General features: G+C 42.2%; 3 protein-coding genes across 11 annotated transcripts; 2 read left to right on the forward strand and 1 right to left on the reverse strand.

Moving 5' to 3' along the window:
* Window positions 1-4,412: 4,412 nt before the first annotated feature.
* On the reverse strand, window positions 4,413-8,981 carry LOC115534866 (solute carrier family 25 member 47-A). 4 transcript variants are annotated; one of them, XR_003974376.1, is made up of 7 exons: window positions 8,618-8,981; window positions 8,171-8,214; window positions 7,966-8,037; window positions 7,687-7,869; window positions 6,966-7,230; window positions 5,993-6,411; window positions 4,413-5,046 (listed from the first exon to the last, which is right to left on the reverse strand). XR_003974376.1 is itself a non-coding variant. In XM_030346146.1 (6 exons), exons 1-6 carry the CDS (start codon window positions 8,662-8,664, stop codon window positions 6,098-6,100), a joined length of 915 nt encoding a protein of 304 aa, XP_030202006.1. In that variant the 5' UTR covers window positions 8,665-8,974; the 3' UTR covers window positions 5,900-6,097. The 4 variants fall into 4 exon arrangements, 1 of the variants encoding a protein (XP_030202006.1); XR_003974377.1 differs by having other exon boundaries at window positions 8,171-8,258; window positions 8,628-8,979; XR_003974375.1 differs by having other exon boundaries at window positions 4,414-5,046; window positions 8,628-8,974.
* A 176-nt stretch (window positions 8,982-9,157) lies between these two features.
* On the forward strand, window positions 9,158-16,052 carry LOC115534766 (mitochondrial basic amino acids transporter). The gene is made up of 4 exons (XM_030345984.1): window positions 9,158-9,536; window positions 11,577-11,620; window positions 11,802-11,885; window positions 12,853-16,052. The coding sequence occupies exons 1-4, from the start codon at window positions 9,509-9,511 to the stop codon at window positions 13,633-13,635; spliced, it is 939 nt and encodes a 312-aa protein (XP_030201844.1). The 5' UTR covers window positions 9,158-9,508; the 3' UTR covers window positions 13,636-16,052.
* Window positions 16,053-17,402: 1,350 nt separating this feature from the next.
* LOC115534764 (uncharacterized) lies at window positions 17,403-24,220 on the forward strand. Of its 6 annotated transcripts, none has more exons than XM_030345969.1 (7): window positions 17,406-17,587; window positions 17,699-17,983; window positions 18,518-18,802; window positions 18,971-19,045; window positions 19,415-19,534; window positions 19,851-19,909; window positions 20,122-20,891. In XM_030345969.1, exons 1-7 carry the CDS (start codon window positions 17,530-17,532, stop codon window positions 20,254-20,256), a joined length of 1,017 nt encoding a protein of 338 aa, XP_030201829.1. In that variant the 5' UTR covers window positions 17,406-17,529; the 3' UTR covers window positions 20,257-20,891. The 6 variants fall into 6 exon arrangements, with proteins under 6 accessions (XP_030201835.1, XP_030201829.1, XP_030201834.1 ...); XM_030345970.1 differs by lacking the exons at window positions 18,518-18,802; window positions 18,971-19,045; window positions 19,415-19,534; window positions 19,851-19,909; window positions 20,122-20,891 and adding exons at window positions 22,100-22,384; window positions 22,563-22,637; window positions 23,006-23,116; window positions 23,432-23,490; window positions 23,696-24,220 and having other exon boundaries at window positions 17,407-17,587; XM_030345975.1 differs by lacking the exons at window positions 18,518-18,802; window positions 18,971-19,045; window positions 19,415-19,534; window positions 19,851-19,909; window positions 20,122-20,891 and adding exons at window positions 22,100-22,384; window positions 22,563-22,637; window positions 23,006-23,116; window positions 23,696-23,793 and having other exon boundaries at window positions 17,403-17,587.
* Window positions 24,221-24,248: the final 28 nt, after the last annotated feature.

Genomic DNA, 24,248 nt, shown 5'->3' on the forward strand with positions numbered 1-24,248 from the left:
GAACTTTGCGGCATAGATAAGCAATCATGGCAGCCCACACTTCCCTATTATATTGAGGGCCCCCCCCCCCCCCCCCCCCCTCACACCCTTTACCACTATTTCTCTTCTCATATCAACTGAAACCTGTCAGGGCGGCTGCTCAGATGACTGACGTCTACAAGAGGGTGACAATAACAGAAGTACGGCGGTCATATTTCATAGGAGACTTGTTTGTGTAAATGTGCGGATGTGGTGTGTTTGTGTGTGTGTGCGTTTGTGTGTCTCTGTGTGTGTGTGTGTGGGCAAAGTCACGTGTGTGGGCAAAGTCATGTGTACCACAAAGCTTCCTGAGTGCGCAGGACATTAAGTTGAGGACGGCTGTTGTTTATGTGTCCTATCGTAGAAGCGCATGTAAGCAAGCGGCCCTTCTATGAGAGAATAAGGACATGTTTTTTTCCGCCTTTCTTCGACAGGGCATAGGGCAAGGGTCAAACGTGTCAGAGATTGAACGTTAGTAAGTGAGTGAATTGCATAAGCTTGTAAAACACAGTGCTACATATGGTTTGTGTGTGTGTGCGTGTGTGTGTTTGTTTATGCGTGTGTTTGTGTGTGCAAGTGTGTGTACGTATGTGCATTTTAATGGGTGCGTGTTCGTGGGGTACGTACGTAAGTGTGTGTGTGTGTGTGTGTGTGTGTGTGTGTGTGTGTGTGTGTGTGTGTGTGTGTGTGTGTGTGTGTGTGTGCGTGTGTGTAAATGTGAATGACGAATTCAACTCCGCTTTTCATGAACCAAAACGATACATAAGGAAATGTTTAAATAACTTTTCCTGGTATGACGCTTTTTTTCCCCTGGTATGCCGGTACCTTTTCCTCACCATACTGACCAGCAGTACCATGATAAACCCTTTAGACAAGACTACCACATCCCTTGATTTAAATAGATATCCTGAAATATCATGATTCATTGGATCCTGCCTGAAATTTTGGCACATAACCTGTGCCTTTTAGTTTGGCACATAACCTGCCAATGATTCATACATGTGTGTGGGAGTGTGTTTGTATCTGCATGCATATGCATGTGTTAGTGCGTGCATGCGTGTGTGGGAGTTTTTGGATGGAATTTCTGTGTTGGTGTCTATGTGGGGGTGCACATGCGAATGTAAGAGTGCAGTGTCTGTGCACGTGTACACTCCCAGAGGATTTAAGACTTACCCCAACTCTGAGCACCTTTGAAACAAGACTGAAGACTTTTATGTTTGCTATAGCTTTCTGCTAAATAACTTTGCCTTTATTTTCTATTTTAATACTAAAATGCCTTTTTAACTTTCTATTTTTTGCATATGTTTTTCTTTTACTTACCTATTATTTTATTTTATTGTATGACACTGTTTATATGTGAAGCACTTTGAGTCTGCCTTGTGTATGAAAAGTGCTATATAAATAAAGTTGCCTTGCCTTGCCTACATGTGTGTGTGTTTGCGTTCGTGCGCGCGTGTGTGTGCTCGTTACAAGACGAAGCAGGTCCTTCTAGTCCAGCCCTGGGCCCTTCATGCCTTTTCTCCCACTGAGAAGTATTTTCTAGTCAATCTATTTTTAAGGCAGCAGCCGCTGACAGGAATCTAGTACACTTGCTCACATGGACCATAATGATTACATTATCCTCCTGAAACTGATTAGAAATGGCGATGTTATCTGTCTCCAAGATGGTCATACCACATATGCAGAGCAGAGAAGCAAAGAGGTCTACTCTCTCTTCCCTGAAGTGCTGTTAACTTTATTCATTACACAGGAAAGACAAGTGAGTAAAGGTACAGGGGAAGCCTATTAGCAGGAATACGTCTGTGAATGAGACAGGATGTAGCAGGCTAGGTAAAATGAGGGATCACATCAAACAATCACATATCTTCAATGGTGCGATGGTTTGAAGGCCTCCTCTTCCTCCTTAGCTCAGCACAGATGTTCTTCCACACCATTTTGGTTAATTGAACGTGTCAGATGGAACGCCGGGGCGGGCTGAGAAGAGGCCGGGCGCAGCAGCATGATGTATAAATCACATAGGCGCACGTGAAAGAGACCACGACAGAAGGAAGGAAAGCACCGGCACGTGGATCTCAAGGATCTAAAGGGGTCCGATGTTACCAACAGGCCGCCTGCTGATGAGCTAGCCATTCGATTAGATTAGAGGGTTTTAGGGTCAGCGTTTTTTTCATTGCACAGAGTTTAAGCACTGAGACGACAAATGCAGTTCAGCATCTAAGCAGAAGTGAAATACAATCTTTAAAGTATGTACATGTGTATCGTGGAAAATATAAATAGGTAAGATGTATGCAGTGTGAACAGTATTGACAGTAGGTCAGAAGTGATGAATACGTTAAGAGATATATACAGCAATAGCTGTAGCTAGGGCAGATATAGTTTAAGGATATATAAATATATTTGTGTGTGTGTGTGTGTGTGTGTGTGTGTGTGTGTGTGTGTGTGTGTGTGTGTGTGTGTGTTTGTGTGCGTGTTTGCATACAGTGTTATGTTGTGAAGGCGCAAGGGTTCCCCCTGGTGCTTATGATAATTCATCACTGAAGCTCAGGACACGTAAGTGTCCTGAGCCTCATCCTAACCAATCCAAAAATTGTATTCCTACGCACTATTAGACTTGAATTTATCCTTCTTTTAAGGTATTTTGACTGTTAGTTCTATTTTTTTCTTTCTTTTTGTCTTTGATTTGATTTGATTTAATCTATTTAGCCCGTGGTTGGTTAAGAGGAATACATGCCGTGTTATATCAGCGGATATATGCATTAGGCACAGGACACAAAGTCTGCATTCAATTCTTTCTTGTTTAGAGCCAGTAGAGCCTTCCCAGACTTCGTAGAAAGAGCATTTTAGAATAGTATTTTTCTAGGAACAAAGGCCATATCTCAGGATTTGGTTTAAGTTCAAACTAAGCCTATTAACTCTGCTTCCACAAGTGTGTTGACTTAATTAAGATGTTGGTGAGTCTTTCAACCGTATTCCCTTGAGGCTTATGGCTTACTTAGTTACTTACTTAGTCTTCAGAGCATGTTGATATATTTTCAAATTATTCAACCAATTAATCTCAATTAACCCTTGGGGTCGGGCCCACTCAGGAGTGCATGAAGTGCAAATGGGGTGGGAGGAGATTGCTGACCCTAAATGTCTCATAGACATCCTGTATATATACACTCAGTTCCCAATAATTCATAGCCATGAGCATTATATGACTAATCAATGACTGTGTAGTAAAGCGATGTGATGTGATTAGTCCGTTCACAGGGACATCACTTACTGGCAGATGTTGATTGAGCAAAAACTGTCGAAGCAGATGCACAACTGTTTAAGTTGAGGTTGCAAACATTTTCCGAGCAAGGAATGGGGTCAGAGGCCAAGAAAAGGTGCGGAACCACCACAGCCACTGGGGAAGTCGGGTATGTTGGCTGGATTTTACCAAAGGTTTCCACTAGAGGCCAACACTGACTGCGATAGCTCCAAGCGAAACAGACACATGGTGATACACATCTTCAACATCCATAGCAATAAATCAATGGATGAAATGTTAATAGAAACCTCAAATATGCATAGAGAATACAATGTTCTCATTGTAACAATCATAATATGAATAGTAGCCACTTAAAATGATTCACAGATGTAGTAATAATCCAATTGCTTTTAGTGTGCTTGTTCATTGTTATAACTAAAGCTTTCCAGGTATGTGGATTGGTCTGTGCTAACACTAAGTTTATAAACAGGATTTGTGGATTTATATCCAAAATAGTTAGGCGAGAATTTAAGATTCTGCAACCTAATATTCATGCAGTGCACGTGCACAGACACAGACAAATTGAGCGACAAAGGATACACTATCATAGTTTTGCCCCTAGATGAGCGTAACTAGTTTATTTTCTATGAATAGGCAGGCACAGAAAAGCAGCTAGTTTTGAATGCCCTTAGACAGCGGTTTGACGGCTTCCTCCATAACCATTTACTGACACACAGGTCAATAATCATAATATATATTCGTAGTATGCCCATTTTAAATAAATGTCATTCTTCAACTCATTCATGAAATAGTACATACATATTCTCGTAACATTCCAGCTATGCCATACAGTCAAAAATCAAAGCAACTCACCCATAAAACTGGGCTACATGCTACGTTTACTCTTATATTGTGGGCTGTGGTCACTAAAAAAAAAAAATCTATAAATATATATACAAACACACACACACACACACACACACACACACACACACACACATATATATATATATATATATATATATATATATATATATATATATATATATATATATATATATATATATATATATATATATATATATATATATATATATATATATATGTGTGTATAAATATGCATATATATATATATATATATATATATATATATATATATATATATATATATATATATATATATATATAGGCTTAAATCCATTACATTCATATCCGTCAAAGATGTGACCAATACATTTCTTAAAATATTTGTTGAATGGGTGCATTGTACATTGAATATAGCCTGTGAACCAGACGAAGCTGCCTTGTCATATTCAACTTGTTCAAACTCAAGCAGACCTGGCCCGGGACGGACCAACCACAACTGTTATAAGATATGGCCCGGGTTTGATACGAACACTGTAAAGAGGACCGCCCTATTGGAGCACCATCGTGGAATAACCACGATGTTGGTTATGCCACCATCGTAAACAACCAAGATAGCTGCCGCTGATGCACGTTCCTTGAGCCTCATTGGTTGTAGGTCTATCAAATTGCATCCAGGAGTGTTTTGGTCTGGGCCAATTGATAACATCGAAAATGAACAGAGAGGTTTGAATACGCATTTGAGAATTTGTCTGGTGATGTCAGGCTACATTGAAAGTACGACAACAATACAACCACACAGGAGGGAGGTTCTTACCATCAACTTGCTCAATTAAAGTGTTTTGAAGCATGGCAATTCATAATACGTGTTCCTGAGCAATGGGAGTTAAAGCCTTTATATCCACCTGCCTTTTCTCCCGGACGAATATATTAGGGCTGTAACGATACACAAACTCACGATTCGGTTTGTATCACGATTTTTGACCCACGGTTCGATACATCCCACGATTTTTTGAAATTTAAAAAGCATTTTATTTAAACAACACTTATATACCAATTAACTTAATGTAACATTTAATAACAAATAATTTGGAACACTGAACAAATTTGAACAGAAAGAATACTATTTAAGTATAGCTAAATGAATAAAGAAATAACGTGTGGGAGGATGCTTTTTTCAACTGTTTGGTTGGTTTAGTCAAATATCCTTATTAGCACTTCTTATTAGGCTATGTAGCTTAAATAATGACATAATCAGGCCGTATAGAATGCAACATGTTTAATAGCCTAACTTTGAATAGATGGAGAAAAACCTGAATGTCATGAACGTCGCAATAACGAGGCGTTACGAGTAGCATATGTGTGTGCGCCAGAATGGCAATGTGCGTATGCGTGTGTGAGTGACGTCAGCGAGTGAGTGGACGAGCGAGGAGAGCGCGTGTGTCTAGTGAAGAAGCGAACGAGTCCGGTAGAATAAAGTACCCATCCTGTCAATAATCGGTGGCCGCTTCATTCCGACCTATAAGCAGAAAAACTGCCAGTCAAATCACACAAAACACTAGAGACAGGATCACACAGGCCCCCTCTGGATAAATGTCGTTCATATCGCATATGAGCACTTCGACGGCTGTGGAGAAATGCGATCCTCCGTAGCCACGGAGGATTGCAGTCGCATACTTACGGCATCGATAGGAGGGGGCGCTGTCAGCAGACTATTATTTAGACAAATTATTAGCAAATTTCAATCTGACAATTTGACCGCAGAGATAGAAAGGGCGTATCGCGCTTCTGCCTTCTCACACCGCGAGACAGGTTCGTGGCTTTGAGTATCGCGATTTTCGGTTTGATACGCGTATCGTTACAGCCCTAGAATATATACACATTATCCACAAACTAGCAGCACGATCAAAAGAATAAGTACTGTAACACATTAGCGTGTAATGCTCCATTTTGTGCGCTGACCCTCATGAACAACAAACACTATTCGAACACTACCCTCTCCGCCTTGACAATGGTGGGCGTGGCTCGCAGGACGCCAATCAGCGACTCGTACGTCACAAACACCACCATGTTGACGGGGAACGCACGCAGGCAGTTGATGCCCAGGCTCCTGAAGAAGACGCCCGCTCCCTCCAGACGCACCGTCTCGGAGACGCAGTGCGCGAGTCCCCGGTAGCGTCTCGTCTCCCTGGCGCCGTCCATTTGCAGGCGGGCTTTGATCACGTCCATGGGAGTGCCCAGGGTCCAGCCGGCCATGCCCGCCAGCCCACCGGCCAGCATCACACCGCTCAAGCCTGGACACCACACACAGGACGCAGGACACGGAAGTGGGGTTGAACGGTTTGAGTTCTTTGAAGGCTACATGTCTATGGGGAACACTGTTGTTGTTGTTGAACTGGTAGGGCTGTAGCTGAGTCTAGCAGTGAGTAAGTGGGGAGAGGGTGTTTGAAGCCCAAATTAAAGGTTCTGGGTATGACCCTGATGTCGACGCCTGGCCTCCTTTGCCTGCTCTTTAATGACATGGATCCTTATTATTATTATTTTGTATTTTATTTGTATGATTTATTCATGAAGAGTGAGACAGGCAAGTATGGGAGAGAGAGAAAGAGAGGGGAGGACATGCAGCAAGGAATCAAACCCGGGTCGTTGTGGTAAGGACTGAGCATTAAGGTACACTCTTTAACACGGAGAACTGGGGTGCCCCATGACAAGCATATTACTAGTTTGTATAATACAATAATAATATTGTATCGATATATCGATTTTCCTTTTTCTAATTATGTCAATAAATGATCAATCAGGTGAATGTGAAGCCCTGCTACAGAGGGTGATTGTTCACGTTTCTTACCGGGCCCCTCCTTGCCGACTGGGGTCATCCAATCACAGAGGGTGTTGTAGGTCAGGAAGTAGGTGGCGTAGGAGGGCCCGTCCCTCAGCATGAGCGGCAGGGCCCCTCTGTAGAGTCCCAGGACCCCCTCCTCTCGGAGGATCTGCAGCAGACAGTGGACGGGGCCTCTGTACTTTGGCATGGACATGCTGGGGCGCCCTCTGGAGGATTCCGTCTGGCACTGCAGGCGCACTTTAACAATGTCACCTGGCGACATCACAAATATCTGGGAGGACCAAATAAGGAGTAGTTTACCTCAAGGGAATTAAGATTGGTCCTTGACAGTATTCCATGGTGCATGCAATGGTTCATTTTGATATTTTCTAAAATGGCATATTCTACATATGGTAGTGGCTTTGCACAACAAACAAAAATATAAACACAGTGTGTGTGTGTGTGTGTGTGTGTGTGTGTGTGTGTGTGTGTGTGTGTGTGTGTGTGTGTGTGTGTGTGTGTGTGTGTGTTTGTGTGCGTGTGTGAATGTTAGGGGATGATGTTTGGGTTTTATAGGTAGGATGTGGTGTGGACAGCTTGTGGACATGTACAAACAAAAAACTACTTTGGGTGCCATTTGAATCCAGAGCACATCCCTTCCCATACAGCAAATGTGGCATGTGACAACATTATATCAACGTTATATATTATACAAAATGTACATACTATTTAGCGAGCATCACTCTACCTGAGCCACCCCTGCAGTCATGCCAGAGAGGAACACATCCAGCTTGGTGTTGGGACCCCATGGGGCGCCTGATCGCACCTGGGACAGACACTGTAGGCAGTTCCGGTATGTGCCGAACACCACCGAAGACGTCATCGAGATGGTGGTGACGGGCAAGGCCATACCTTTGAAAAACCCATGCAACTGCAAGCACCGATGAGTGAGAAAAGAACTGTGAAGGAACACATGGCATCACAGAAGCCAGAAGGGACTGGGGCATGTTGTCACCGGCGTACTTACGCCTTCTTTGTAAAATGTCGTAGTAGCACATTGCCATAGTCCAGTGAACTGGGGCTGCGTTTGTATCCTGACCTGATGACAGAGCAGCGCACAACCCAGTAAATCAATGTTAATCAGTTTTAATGATTCATCATTTAATTCATCTTATTTTTTTATTGATATGAATGAAGAGGACTATTTTTTTGTATGCATAAAATAGACATGCCTTTACTGTGTCGAATGGGTAGCCCACCGCAACTCCACATGCTCCTGTACAATTTTAGAGAGAAGACAGGTCCAAGTCAGGAACAGCTCTGTCAAACGTCAAGGACAAACAGGATTTTGACCTTCACTGAAGTAAACAAGATTAGCTTAGCAGGTAATAAATAACGTGTAGAATAATATCGGTAATATTAAAGTATTGCAGAGGGCGAGGCACCCATGAGCAAGATGGCTTTGACCTAAATGCTCCTTAATGACATATAGTTAATTCATCCTCTTTGGATTAAGGACTCAAATAATAAGATTGACTAATGTACAGCTAACGAGTCCCACGTTTTCTTGCAGATGCTTGGTCTGTGCAAAGGCATCGGATCGCCCATGAAGTGTTGTTAGGTAACGTTGGTATCAGACGTTTCATGATAACGCTATAGCCTGTTATAGATCGTTGTACCTAACATTACCTCCAATGGATCCAGCCACAAAGTCGGCAATATGCATATCCTTTTCAATTTAGCTGGACACGAAATTGGCTCATTGTAAATCCATTTGATCGCTTCAAGCGCTGAGCTGACACGATGGCATGTTACAAAACTGTCTGAAGAAGCGGCGTATGTTATTGAACACCAAGAGCCCAATCACAACCTCGTGCAGGGCCTGACTCCGCCCCGGAACTACATCAAGCGCCTCAATTATGGCCATATTAGGCATGGCATATCTTGTTCTGAGCTTTTCTGCTAACGTCCGAATGATGTTCACGTTAAGGTTGAAAGCCTTACATTGGTCTACAAGGTGCAATGTAAATGGCCTCATATATATAACAGGTACGATATGTCGAAATCAAAACATAACACCGCACTGCTGACGTCAATATAACAACAAGAGAGTTTCTTCATGTAGCCAATCAAAAAAGGGGGTAAGTCGATTAACCAGGGCGTAACGGGTTCCATCTCACTCTGATTGGCTGTCTTCTCCATCAGGGTCACGCCCACAGCTAAGGTCAAGAGCGTATGTCTGTTTCTCACCAGCTTCGTGCTACCAGCCGGCTAAACCCAAGGTGTATCGAATTGTAACGTTTGCGATTGTGCAATTTAATATTAATATTAAAATGAACATTAAAATGAGCATTAATATGAATATGAAATTAAGGAAGATATTCGTGAAAAGGCATAGAGAATAGCTGGCTAACGTCGACTCATGGTCAAAACCATCGAAGGGTGTCAACCAGGGGAACTTTAACGATCATAGTGGCCAGTGCGGGACAGAGAAAAGTAATCAGTCAACCCTAGTATTAGAGCCAGCAGGTGCTTGCTTCTCTCTCTTCCAGGGAGTTTTTAAAAAAGTGATGGACTTCCTCGCTGGCTGCATTGGTGGTAAGTAAGGGTCGACATTGCCCTGCCCTACTCGATGCGTTCACCGGGATAAGGGCGATAAAGGGCATTTAAACCTTGAACCAGACAAAGTTGAATGCGTGATGATGACGGTTCTTATATCTAATGACCATCATCCAACATGATGATCAAGATATCCTGGAAGCGGTAGGACGTGTTGTAATTCTATCGCAGGATTTCATGAGCATTTCCTGAATTCCGCAGACCGCGCACTATTTTTGGTTGACTTCATTTCATTCAAACCAAATGCATTGGTGTTTGCGTCTGTAGGCCTACAACACAGGACTGTTTACGTTTCATTGGTTTAATTTGATTACTGTGATAAACAATGTTCAACAATCATGGATCTATCCCCAGACAGTTGTAGGCAGAGCGCAATAATGCTCGTTTCAGATCCTCAGAAATGCCTGCAGACTCATAGTTCTCATGTTGACGAATGATGTTCTCGTATTGCGTACAAATTCCGTACTCTTATTAAGGTTGTGGTATACCTGATGACAAATCTAAATGGTGTTCACCTAGGCTTGGTTTAAAGTATATGCGAACCCCTGTTCATGTCGAATTTGAAAACCATGAGTTAAAAAAGAATAGGACATTTTAGGCTAATACTAGGATGGAAAGGGGGGGGTGTTAACCCAAGTGTTTTACGACCAACGCCTTGGTCGTTACACTTGGTAGCGTATACTATTATAACGCGGGCGTTTTAATAAGGGATGTCTTGTAGGAAATGCGCCACTAATTATTGTCCAAAAAGGTTCGCCCTCTCCCGGACGCAGCCATCAACATCCACCGCTGCCTATAGACAGCTCCCCACATCCATACACACACCTCGCAGGGAGGGATCCCTTCGACGTGACGTCAAGGTGCCTCGAAAAGGACCTTCGACGTCATGTAAAGAAACCAATTTGAGATCTGAGTAGAAGTTCACAAACGGTGGGCGAACGATCATATTTCAGGTACACTGAAAATATGGCATAGATTACTATTTTGAAGTTCATGTTTAACAGGTAGCTTCTTTATTTTTTTTAACCATAAAATTATATTTTATGTTAACAGAATAAGATGATGTGTAAACAATTAGCATAACTTCCTGTTACAAATAAAATGCAGACAGACATTTATAAACTTGAGCTCACTGACTCATTTATTTTTCTTTCAACATTTTGTTTTTCCAGTGAAGATGCACGTTCCTGATAGGTTGCATGTGAGTGTAAGCCATGTGACAAAACAGGTCTTAGGCAGGATTTGCAGTTAACTTTGTGACGCAGGTACCTTCATAACTAATGGCAGATTGTGCAATCTTTTTTTCTATAGATGTATCTAAAGATTTTTTTTCGAAAATGTACTGAAGAATTTGGATACTTAATCTAGCACTAGGAATACATTTTTCAGATATATTTTAGAAGATTTAATGGCATGAAAAATCTACAATGCTACCCTCTGTAAAGGTACTGGGTAAATATTTCACGACTGTCTTTTCCGCTAGGCAATCCCTAGTATTGCATTACACCAAGTGTTTTGGGTCAACTGAGTCAGACCAAACTGTCAAGAGAACATGGCCTCCAAATAAGCCTGTGTTATGTAACTTTCCAAGAAGTCTATAACTACAGCGACGCATCTACAGTCACCCAGGAGCCCCACATCAAGTGTTAACACACTTTAAAATGACAGTTAAGACATTGTTTTCATCTCTAAAAGACAAGTTGGCCTGATGTATCATATTTAGTTGAACATTTTCTGAAACCAACCAAGTGCTTATATACAATCAAAATGTCGGTAGTTTCCAAATACAAACCGGTTCCCTCAAACTAAAGACTGCCTAAGACATTAAAGAGTGACCTTAAAACAGACAGATTAGATAGGAGACCGAGGCAACTGTGCCGTCTATAATTATACTTTCAACAAACCGTATAACAGCTAGGTAGCTAGCAATAGAAATCTAGGGTGTGTCTCCATTTCCATTTGTGTTTCAACTTCTAGCTCTTAAGAGACATCAATGTCACTTTTCTTGTTTGTCTCCAGGTGCTGCCGGCGTCTTAGTGGGGCATCCGTTCGATACAGTGAAGGTAGGTCACTGTATGTGCTGCTACTTCCATTCTGTTCAATCTTAGAACAGAGTAAACTACCTTTTAATGTCCTCTTCTATCTCTAACGACCTTCTGAAATGAAAACATGTCGGTGTGTTTTATTATCCAGATTGGGCCCGTCACTAAAATAATATGCCTTTTTGTCTTTCCTCTCCTGAAGGTCAGGCTGCAGATTCAGAATGTGGACAAACCTCTTTACCGCGGAACCTTTCACTGTTTCCAGTCCATCATACGACAAGAGTCGGTACGTCCACCGTTCTCCATGCTGTGTGTTGTTCACACGCTATGCGATCTGCCTATCTATAGCAGGCCATAACCTCAAAGTCAACCTGTTTTATTTTCTTCCTAGAAGGGGCAGTGTAACACAAGGGCAAACTGGCCTAGGACATTCTTGAGTCAAAGCTCACGTCAACTACTTGCAAACAAAGAAGCACACCATAAGCAATATCAAATTACAAAAAAATAAATATTAAAACACCCGCTGTATTTCACTCTCAAGAATAATGACAATTTTAAAAAGAGAGTAATATAATACGATGAATGAGTTGCCAATGGAAGAGAAGCACACTGGCGAAGGATATCTGTTCCTTATGCTTCCCACTGATTCTCCTTGAATGGTAACTTGAGAGGCGTTTGTTACAATGCCAGTGTTTCCTTCCCATCAACCTTGTAATTGTGCAATACAGAGGCGCTGTTAAACTCAACCCGCTAGTAAGCTTTTCTTTACTATGACGCACCAAGTTTACTAAGTAAACAAATAAAATAGCTGTTTACAATACAACCAGTTTAAAGACGGGTTACTTTGCCTCTCTATCGTAAGTCAAAGAGGTGACCTGAAATCTGATCTGTGTCCGACGCAGCTGGTCTTGTGACTCAGACGCCTGTCTTTGTTTTCCGTCCTTCTGAAATGCGGCTCAGATCAACGGCAGGGCCATCTGCAGTGCCGCTTGATGTCATCCCACTGTGTTTGAATTTGGAATCTATTTTACATCAATGTCGAGGCAGTTGACTGTACTGGCCAGGGGGGTTTGAATCCCAGCCGAAGACTGTCCACAGTCCTATACAGGCACCCTTGAGCAAGCTGGCTCCTCATGACATGTACCTCAATCCATTCATCCTCTTTAGATTATAAGTCTGCCAAAATGCTAGTAGTGAATCGTTAAATTGACTAATTGAATGATCAATTAATCTATTCCAACGTTTTCGTCCAGATGCTCGGTCTGTACAAAGGCATCGGATCCCCCATGATGGGCCTGACCTTCATCAACGCCATAGTGTTTGGCGTCCAGGGTAACGCCATGCGTTACCTGGGCCGCGACACGCCCATGAACCAGTTTCTAGCGGGTGCGGCCGCCGGCGCCATCCAGTGCGTGATCTGCTGCCCGATGGAGCTGGCCAAGACGCGGCTACAGATGCAGGGCACCGGGGAGCGCAAGTCCACCAGGAAGCTGTACAAGAACTCCCTGGACTGCCTGGTGCGCATCTACAACCGCGAGGGCTTCCGCGGCATCAACCGCGGCATGCTTACCACCCTGATCCGCGAGACCCCCGGTTTCGGCGTGTACTTCCTCACCTACGACGTGCTGACCCGCGCCATCGGCTGCGAGCCCGATGCCCCCTTCATGATACCCAAGCTCCTGTTCGCAGGCGGCATGTCGGGCATCGCCTCCTGGCTCTCCACCTATCCCGTGGATGTGATCAAGTCCCGCCTACAGGCGGACGGCGTGGGCGGGGTCAACCAGTACGCCAGCATCGCAGACTGCGTGAGGCAGAGCGTCAAGAAGGAGGGCTACATGGTGTTCACGCGGGGCCTCACCTCCACGCTGCTCCGGGCCTTCCCCGTGAACGCCACCACCTTCGCCACGGTCACGCTCGTCCTGATGTGGGCCCGGGACAGGGAGGCGGGGCAAAAGGACTGTGAGGCGGCCCCGCCGACCCACCCTGCCCAGCTCCAGGCGCCAGGCCAGGCCCAGGCGCAGGTCTCCAGCTTCTGAGGGGGCCTGGTTGCTTCCTCCGGCTTTTGAGCAAGGCACTTTGCCGGGGATTGTTATAAAGTTTCCGATCCGACCAATGCATCCCAACTTTGAAGGTAGAGTGTTATGCTTTGGTTCGATAAAAAATTGCAATACTGTTATAGTAATAATAATAATGCTGTCCAAAACCGATATATATTTATTTTTTTATATGGCATTTATAAATTTAAGAGGTATTACCAAATTACGGAGTTTGCCTTTTTACCAAATGTATGGCAGTTTGTTAAAACTGCCATATATACAAACTTTCGTGATGTACAGCTGGTATTTAGCATAAATTATATTTGCCTGCTGGTCCATAATTTTTGATCCAATGTATGAACTAATTGACATACAAGACATAAGTACTTATTCTTTGTATGTCACGTGAATAAGTGTTTGATAAGGGATAATAAGCAATGGTAAATAACAACGATACGCTTAAGAAATGCATAAACATTGGCTGTAAACTGTCTCGAAGCCATGCTCTATGCATGTTACTAACCCAGGATCGTCTAATGAACTGTATCAGGTCAAACACTGAAACCCACTGAAAACACTGTACATCATGAGGTTTTGGGCTGCAGTTATATACATATTTTTTATTTTATTTATATTTATACATGCATGTATAGTTTTTTCAGCCTTATTTTTATTCTCCTAAAATCGATCGTGATCGTGAATGGGGAAACCAATCTGGAAGATGGTATGGGGCACAGCGATATTAACGTATCTGACAGTTTGTTTGCTGAACCAAAACTAGTTCAAATTGGCTAGAGTGGGCCTTATTGTGTTATTACTGAAACCCATTCGAATGGTGCTGGTATTTTCATGTCTTTGTATATCAGAGGTTGCGACAACCTTGCTGCATATTTTTAGTCTGTACTTTATTTGTATTATTATGAATGGTTTGTTGGGTCTTACTAACTTATGTTAATGCTGTTCTATCATTTGTTGTGTTTAAAAGTTTTAACCTTGGCCTAGTTTCACATAATGCTATTCATTTGCGACTTCAAGTCTCTTTGTTTGTGTCGTAGTCTGATAATGAATGTGTAGGGTTTGGTTATCACAGTGACGGCTGTGAACAAATGAAAGTCATAGTACTACTCACTATTTTAACTTATGTTAATGCTGTTCTATCATTTGTTGTGTTTAAAAGTTTTAACCTTGGCCTAGTTTCACATAATGCTATTCATTTGCGACTTCAAGTCTCTTTGTTTTGTGTTGTAGTCTGATAATGAATGTGTAGGGTTTGGTTATCACAGTGACGGCTGTGAACAAATGAAAGTCATAGTACTACTCACTATGCATTTTAACTTGTGATGTATCATTTTGGGTGTTAGTGTTATTTTGATGGACCGGGCACTGCACGTACTGATCACGGTTCAGTCGGGATCAGCCCCTTCTGTGTATGTCTGAGATGTGTGTTTTGTCTGAAGATCTTGCTGTAAAACAGTCTTGTTTTCTTTTTAACCAAAAAGGCTGATTTGGTTTGCCTTCTAATGCAGTAATTATGAAGCACATTTGACTAATGATCTTCTTCCTCCTTTCTCCGTTATACTAACATACACAACCCACACTTTCTGGATTGGAGAATCTCTGATGTCAGAAAGGGATAAAGCTAAGGAGTTGTGTGGTACAAGGATGTGAAGGGTGGAATTCAGGCAGAAAGTTTCCATTTTGAATGTACCCGCAATGACCATTGACCTCTAAAGGCTACAGGATTGGGATAAATCACAAATTACACAATTGCACAAGAAGGGGAAAAGGTGGAATGCAGGCAGTAAGTTTATATTATGAATGTACATGCAAAGACCATCTACTTGTTAAAGCTATGGGATAGGACGACGTCACAAGTACTTAAGATATCCTGAATGTATCGCTCTTATGACCCCATGGGGTCTGGGATCTGCTGCTGCTTTGTCGTGGCGTTGGTCGATGTTTTGAAGACTTACTGGAAAGAAAAACTATGCAGCTATCGCAGTGTCTTATCCGTGGAAAGACATTGGTGACCATGAACCACATGGTGAAACCAAAGAGTGAGTCGCCGAGGCAATAAGTCGCAGATGCAATATCTACTGTGTGTAATGTCGATGGAATGAGATGGCTGCTAGATTGGTTTAAAGTACCGGGATGTGTAAATAAATTAAAAATATATATGTGTCTGTGTACATATACATAGATATTTTTCAATCGAAATGTTTTTTTGGAATGTTAGCATTACCATGTTTTTTCAAAATATATTTATTCAGTCCAGTTTTACTGTGGATGGATTTTATCAAGATAAACAGCTGAAATATATTATTACATATTTTTCTTACTTGTCTCTGAAACTGTTTGTGGAGATGGTACCCGATGTTGTGTACAGGTGGTTAAATAAACTCAAGGATCAGTATCAAGTGGCTTTTTCTTATTAGGTCTATTTTCTCTACTTTTGTTGACTTGGTACATTCATAATCCTTCTCTAGCCCTTAATAACTTGTTCAAATATAAATTGTATCATGAAATAGCTTCCTCATCTGGTCTGCAGTACCGTCGTGGGCATGGTCGTGGGGTAAACAATAATATTTCTATCATGTTAGAATGTTTTTTAAGGTAGTGGAGTTGTATAATCACACAAAGCGTCCTAGGATTGTGCCTGGTGTTTTGCTGGGGAAAAGACACAGGGGGCGCTGTAGAGGATCAGTATTAACTTGAAATACAGAGTGGTACCTACCTGTACAGCCATGGGCTGTGGTCAGTCAGACAATCCTTTTTGCATCGGAAAGTACCTAACTGACCCGAAGTGACCGGACGTCTTAAAGTGGCAGCCATTATAAGACCTTCGAATTCTCTTCATGCTGAGGAAAGGTGCATTAATTCTTCCTCTTCCTACTCAACCGTCCTTTAACGAAAGGAAATGGGCTCAATCCCTCCCACAATTCCTTGGGACAGGAACTTTAAAAACGACGCACAATTCACAATCCTTTGATTTATTTTTAATGTATGTATTTTGGTGTATGATATATCAATCCCTCAATATTCTCAATGAAGATCCTCAATAATTTCCATGCATATACTGTGGTAGTCTCGCAAAGCCAGACCAAAGTAGAAAATATTGTGGCAACCCGGCCCGGTCCAATTAAGGATATGCAGAGCACCTGAGGAACAGGTGGAGAAGTGCTTCTCCACTCATTCGGGGCTCTCCCAGCCCTGGAGCTCCTGCACGGAGAGACCTGTCCTCGTGGGTGACAGGATTCCACCCACGGGGGATAGCACCGTCGATTCCTCCCAGGTTTTTTTTCGTTGTTGTATTATTTTCAGTATGAGACTTGTTTGATTTTGGATTTAAACTGCCTTTTTGGCTTTTGCCCAGCGAAGTTGTGTCCTGTTTCGGGAGGTGGTGGTTCGCTCACCGTGCCGGGTTACCATAATAATATATATATATATTTTATGATATGTTTATATAAAAATATACATTGTATAATTGTTTTGCTTATTATTTTGCGTGTGTTGCCTACGAAAAATGAATACAAAAGTTTTTGAGTTTTGGGAGAGTAACCAAAGGTTGAAAAAATATAACAAATATGCAAATATTGCAAAATAGGAAATAACTTTACTTATTAAATGGATCTACTCAATCTATAAATAAAAATGCATTCCACACCGTCGTTGAAATAATTTGCGTTGCTCTTTATTCAGCGATATGACGTACTAATATACTAGGAGCATATTAGGGAAATAACCCTGGGACCTAACAAATAAGGAGGTAAGGCCACGTCTGGGGTCAGAGAATGTTGGCCAATTCAGGAAGCTGTTTCTGTGTTGACTAAGACTACATCTTACCGAACACGAAAGAAACAGGACTCTGTCTCGGTAATAAAGCGTAGAAACAACATGTTTGGTGTACCTCTTTGTTCCATCGGGCTGCTACTTATTGCCCTCTTTCACACAGGTAAGGATATTGAACGCAACTTTCTATGTAATATTTGATCTAACTGGAGATATAATATACAGTACTGTGTGTTTTTAATATCTGTGACCCTTTGTCTGCATATCTTTACAGCTGTAACCAAACGCCACCTCGTGATGGGGGGAGTGGGTCACACAGTTATCCTGCCATGTCTCTCGTCTTTGGAGGGATCCTGCTCAGACATACGATGGTTTCATGACACGAAAAGTGGTGCAACCCTTATCGCTAGTATCTCCAGAAGAGAAGACGCAAACACTGGTAGATTTAACATTGTGTCTAATTGTTCCTTACACATCAACAACATCACCGAAGTGGATGTCGGAAGATATCAGTGCAGTAAAGATCGGGTTGACTTGCAATATCTGTCTCTTATCACTGGTGAGTAATGCCCATGGGCCTGTAGATTGTATGTTTACTTTGAATGTGCAGGGTAGCTAAAGGAACCAGAAAGGTGTCGGACCAAGATTTAATTTTTCTAATAAGTTCAGTTTTATAGTTCAAAGTGCTGCACACTGCCCAACAAACTTCCACACCCAACTGTAGAAGGTATGCCTAAGTTAGGCGTCACAGATGGGACATTGTAACTAACCAAAAACGTAATCTGACCACCACCACGGGGTCCGACAGTATGAAGGTATCTGTGGGGGTCTGTTTGGGCGGTGTGGAAGTACCATAACAAAGAAAGTTCTTAAATTCAAGTGTTAATAAAAGCAATGACGTGGCGGTCAAGTGTGGGTCTGTTAGTGAGATGTCTTCTGAAGCGGTGGGATGGGTCTTGAACCCACAGGGAGGAGTTGTGCTGCAGGTGTGTTGAAAGCTGTATTACCCGCTAACAATCTCGGACACATATTGCCCAAACTGCACCATGCAAAAAAAAGCATTTGATGTTTTGGGTTGTTTTGGTTCTTTCAGTTTCCTCCCAGCTGAGGTCTCGAATGTTCCCCGGAGCCAACGTTACCTTAAGCTGTAGGCTGGTCACGTTCGAGGGGCCTGGTTGGTGTTACAGCCCTCTGTATCAAGGTATGTCTCTCAAGTGGCAGGATGATAATCGACCGGACTACATCCTCGCCGAACAGAGGATCAACAGATGTACTGTCCAGCTGAATGTCATCATTCAGCCGGACAGCCGCTTCAGCTGCCTGGCTTTGGTCAACCGCCAGGTCCAGAACAGGGTGGAGTTCCCCGTCCGTATCAGAGGTGTGGAAAGAATCATCAGTCTCTCTCTGTCACTCACTCACTCACTCATGCACTCACTCACTCTCTCACTCACTCAGATACACAATTTGGTGTCGTAAATACCCTTGGCTCCTGTGTTTATGTCTTCACACGGATGATTTGTTCAATGTTTGATTTGTCTTCACACAGTTGAGGGAAGAGGCCTTCCCATGCCTAACTTAGAAAACGACGATCAAGGTCATGATGGGGGATCCAATGTAGCTGGTGAATTCAGTTTTTATTTAAACAAAACTATAATATGGATACACACCAACAAGCAAACAGGCACTGAATAAAGCTTGTCTTTCTAATGTTTAGTTACTTACTTTTTTAAAAAAAAAATATTAGTACAATATAGTCAGTACTTCATATTTGGTGGACCCTTATCCAAACTGTCTTAAAATACCATGACTGCATAAAATTGCCTAGATGGTTTATTTTAATACCATGATTTAGGCCTAACTTTTTAGCCCACAATGTAGTTGAGGCAATACAATATATTTCAAATTTTAAGCACCAACAAAAGTAACAAGCCAATAGAGCCCAATGCATGAGTTCAGCTAGACGGTTGTAAACTGTATATTATTTGGACAGACGGGGACGGTGGCAACAGCGAGGTGATCGGCCGAGTCATCGCCGTGGCAGTAGTGAGCTGTGCTATGACGGTGGTGCTGGCTCTGATCCTAGCGAAGAAGAAGAAGAAGAGGAAGCCAAGTAGGTTGCCTCAAGTTCCTGGATGCAGCGCAACAAACACATTGACATGCGTAGAGCACATCAGGTTATGGCAACATGTGGTTTCATAGCTCTCAGACTCTAACACGCTATTTAAACTTCCATAGCTCACATGAATAGACGTTTTAGAAAAGCACAACAGAGGTTCTCGGTTGTTAAATGATAAATGCAAACTCGAGGTTCTTGAGTTTCATATGGCTTCAATCGCCAAATCATTCAGGAGTCCGAAACATGGTTTGCGATATATTCAACCCTTTTAATACCCTTTTTACATTCATTTTTTTAAATTTAATTTCAGATGACCAGCTTGTAGCACATCCAGAGACTCCCCTGGACGTTAATACTGTAATAAATACTGTGAGCACATACATACACTTCTAACATTGGTCGTCCTCATCCTTAAATACAGTGGTATTTTAATTTATTCTACACTTTCTTAAACTTCTATTCTTCCAACTATAACCCTGTGTGTGTGTGTGGGGGGGGGGGGTGTGTGTGTGTGTGCGTGTGTGTGTGTGTGGGGGGGGTATGCATGTGCGAATTCATGTGTGTATGTTTGTGTTTTTAAGGATGCGGCCGCCACTGCAGAGGATGTCACCCATGCAGACATAACGGTTGCAGGCAATGCGGACAGGAAGTGGGAGACGGAGAGTGAAGCCACTGTTTACACAAACATAGAACCGACCGCTCACAACAATGTTTGATTGGCATTACCTGGTAACCCAAAACGGCCAAAAGCAGATTACTCATACAACACCATCGACTACCCAGAGGGCCAATTGAGTCCATGTTTACATTATATCCTACGTTTTTAAAACTGCATGTATGACGTGCTATGGTCCATGATCAGTCTTTACCACTATGATGTAACCCACTACATCACTTTTAATCTAAAATAATTTGTTTTAGGATTTGGTTTTCCTTCAAATAACAGATAGCTCACAGGATTCATGTACTTTATTTTGTACTCTGGGTGTAGCATTTTTGAGTAGCATCCAGCTGCAGCCTGTGGTGTGGCAAAGGGCTTTTGTTTTTCAACGTCCCTTTTTCTGTTAAATTTCAATGTTTATGTTTATATAAAAATATACATTGTATAATTGTTTTGCTTGTTATTTGCGTGTGTTGCCTACGAAATATGAACACAAAAGATTACCGTGTGGGACATTACAATTGAAAGAAGGAGTTTTAATGGGAAAACACAATTATTTGTTGAGTTTTGGGAGAATAACCAAAGGTTGAAAAAATATAACAAATATGCAAATATTGCAAAATAGGAAATAACTTTACTTATTAAATGGATCTACTCAATCTATAAATAAAAATGCATTCCACACCGTCATTGAGATAATTTCCGTTGCTCCTTATTCAGCGATATGACGCACTAATATACTATGAGCATATTAGGGAAGTAACCCTGGGACCTAACAAATAAGGAGGTAATGCCAAGTCTGGGGTCAGAGGATGTTGGCCAATTAAGGAAGCTGTTTCTGTGTTGACTAAGACTACATCTTACCGAACACGAAAGAAACAGGACTCTGTCTCGGTAATAAAGCCTAGAAACAACATGTTTGGTGTTTCTCTTTGTTCCATCGGGCTGCTACTTATTGCCCTCTTTCACACCAGTAAGGATATTGAACGCAACTTTCTATGTAATATTTTATCTAACTGGAGATATAATATACAGTACTGTGTTTTTAATATCTGTGACCCTTTGTCTGCATATCTTTACAGCTGTATCCAAAGACCACCTCGTGATGGGGGAAGTGGGTCACACAGTTAACCTGCCATGTCTCTCGTCTTTGGAGGGATCCTGCTCAGACATACGATGGTTTTATAACACGAATAGTGATAAAACCCTTATCGCTTCTATCTCCAGAAAAGACGCAAACACTGGTAGATTTAACATTGTGTCTAATTGTTCCTTACACATCGACAACATCACCGAAGTGGATGTCGGAATATATTGGTGCGGTAAAGAAAGTGGTGACTTTCATTTTCTGTCTCTTATCACTGGTGAGTAATGCCCATGGGCCTGTAGATTGTATGTTTACTTTGAATGTGCAGGGGAGCTAAAGGAACCAGAAAGGTGTCAGACCAAGATTTAATTTTTCTAATAAGTTCAGTTTTATAATTCAAAGTGCTGCTCACTGCCCAACAAACATCGACACCCAACTGTAGAAGGTATGCCTAAATTAGGCGTCACCGATGGGACATTGTAACTAACCAAAAACTTAATCTGACCACCACCACGGGGTCCGACAGTATGAAGGTATATGTGGGGGTCTGTTTGGGCGGTGTGGAAGCACCATAACAAAGTAAGTTCTTAAATTCAAGTGTTAATAAAAGCAATGACGTGGCGGTCAAGTGTTGGTCAGATAGTGAGATGTCTTCTGAAGCGGTGGGATGGGTCTTGAACCCACAGGGAGGAGTTGTGCTGCAGGTGTGTTGAAAGCTGTATTACCCGCTAACAATCTCAGACACATATTGCCCAAACTGCACCATGCAAAAAAAAGCATTTGATGTTTTGGGTTGTTTTGGTTCTTTCAGTTTCCTCCCAGCTGAGGTCTCGAATGTTCCCCGGAGCCAACGTTACTTTAAGCTGTAGTCTGGTCACGTTCAAGGGGTCTGGTTGGTGTTACAGCCCTCCGTATCAAGGTATGTCTCTCAAGTGGCAGGATGATAATCGACCGGACTACATCCTCGCCGAACAGAGGATCAACAGATGTACTGTCCAGCTGAATGTCATCATTCAGCCGGACAGCCGCTTCAGCTGCCTGGCTTTGGTCAACCGCCAGGTCCAGAACAGGGTGGAGTTCCCCGCCCGTATCAGAGGTGTGGAAAGAATCATCAGTCTCTCTCTGTCACTCACTCACTCACTCACTCATTCACTCACTCACTCACTCTCTCACTCACTCATAGATAAACAATTTGGTGTCGTAAATACCATTGGCTCCTGTGTTTATGTCTTCACACGGATGATTTGTTCAATGTTTGATTTGTCTTCACACAGTTGAGGGAAGAGGCCTTCCCATGCCTAACTTAGAAAACGACGATCAAGGTCATGATGGGGGATCCAATGTAGCTGATGAATTCAGTTTTTATTTAAACAAAACTATAATATGGATACACACCAACAAGCAAACAGGCACTGAATAAAGCTTGTCTTTCTAATGTTTAATAACTTACTTTTAAAAAAAAAATTATTAGTACAATATAGTCAGTTCTTCATATTTGGTGGACCCTTATCCAAACTGTCTTACAATACCATGACTGCATAAAATTGCCTAGATGGTTTATTTTAATACCATGATTCAGGCCTAACTTTTTAGCCCACAATGTAGTTGAGGCAATACAATATATTTCAAATTTTAAGCACCAACAAAAGTAACAAGCCAATAGAGCCCAATGCATGAGTTCAGCTAGACGGTTGTTAACTGTATATTATTTGGACAGACGGGGACGGTGGCAACAGCGAGGTGATCGGCCGAGTCATCGCCGTGGCAGTAGTGAGCTGTGCCATGACGGTGGTGCTGGTTCTGATCCTAGCGAAGAAGAGGAAGCCAAGTAGGTTGCCTCAAGTTCCTGGATGCAGCGCAACAAACACATTGACATGCGTAGAGCACATCAGGTTATGGCAACATGTGGTTTCATAGCTCTCAGACTCTAACACGCTATTTAAACTTCCACAGCTCACATGAATAGACGTTTTAGAATAGCACAACAGAGGTTCTCGGTTGTTAAATGATAAATGCAGACTCGAGGTTCTTGAGTTTCATATGGCTTCAATCGCCAAATCATTCAGGAGTCCGATGCATGGCTTGCGATATATTCAACCCCTTTAATACCCTTTTACATTCATTTTTTTAAATTTAATTTCAGATGACCAGCTTGTAGCACATCCAGAGACTCCCCTGGACGTTAATACTGTAATAAATACTGTGAGTACATACATACACTTCTAACATTGGTCGTCCTCATCTTTAAATACAGTGGTATTTTAATTTATTCTACACTTTCTTAAACTTCTGTTCTTCCAACTATAACCGTGTGTGTGTGTGTGTGTGTGTGTGGGGGGGGGGGGGGGGGGGGGGGGGGTTGTGGGCGTGGGTTCATGTATGCATGTGCGAATGTTTGTGTTTTAAGGATGCGGCCGCCACTGCAGAGGATGTCACCCATGCTGACATAACGGTTGCAGGCAATGCGGCCAGGAAGTGGGAGACGGAGAGTGAAGCCACTGTTTACGCAAACATAGAACCGACCGCTCACAACAATGTTTGATTGGCATTACCTGGTAACCCAAAACGGCCAAAAGCAGATTACTCATACAACACCATCGACTACCCAGAGGGCCAATTGAGTCCATGTTTACATCTTATCCTACGTTTTTAAAACTGCATGTATGACGTGCTATGGTCCATGATCAGTCTTTACCACTATGATGTAACCCACTACATCACTTTTCATCTAAAATAATTTGTTTTAGGATTTGGTTTTCCTTCAAACAACAGATAGCTCACAGGATTCATGTACTTTATTTTGTACTCTGGGTGTAGCATTTTTGAGTAGCATCCAGCTGCAGCCTGTGGTGTGGCAAAGGGCCTTTGTTTTTCAACGTCCATTTTTCTGTTAAATTTCAATGTTTATGTTTATATAAAAATATACATTGTATAATTGTTTTGTTGTTATTTGCGTGTGT

Source organism: Gadus morhua, chromosome 21 (assembly GCF_902167405.1).
Source record: "Gadus morhua chromosome 21, gadMor3.0, whole genome shotgun sequence".
Classification (NCBI taxonomy): domain Eukaryota; kingdom Metazoa; phylum Chordata; class Actinopteri; order Gadiformes; family Gadidae; genus Gadus; species Gadus morhua.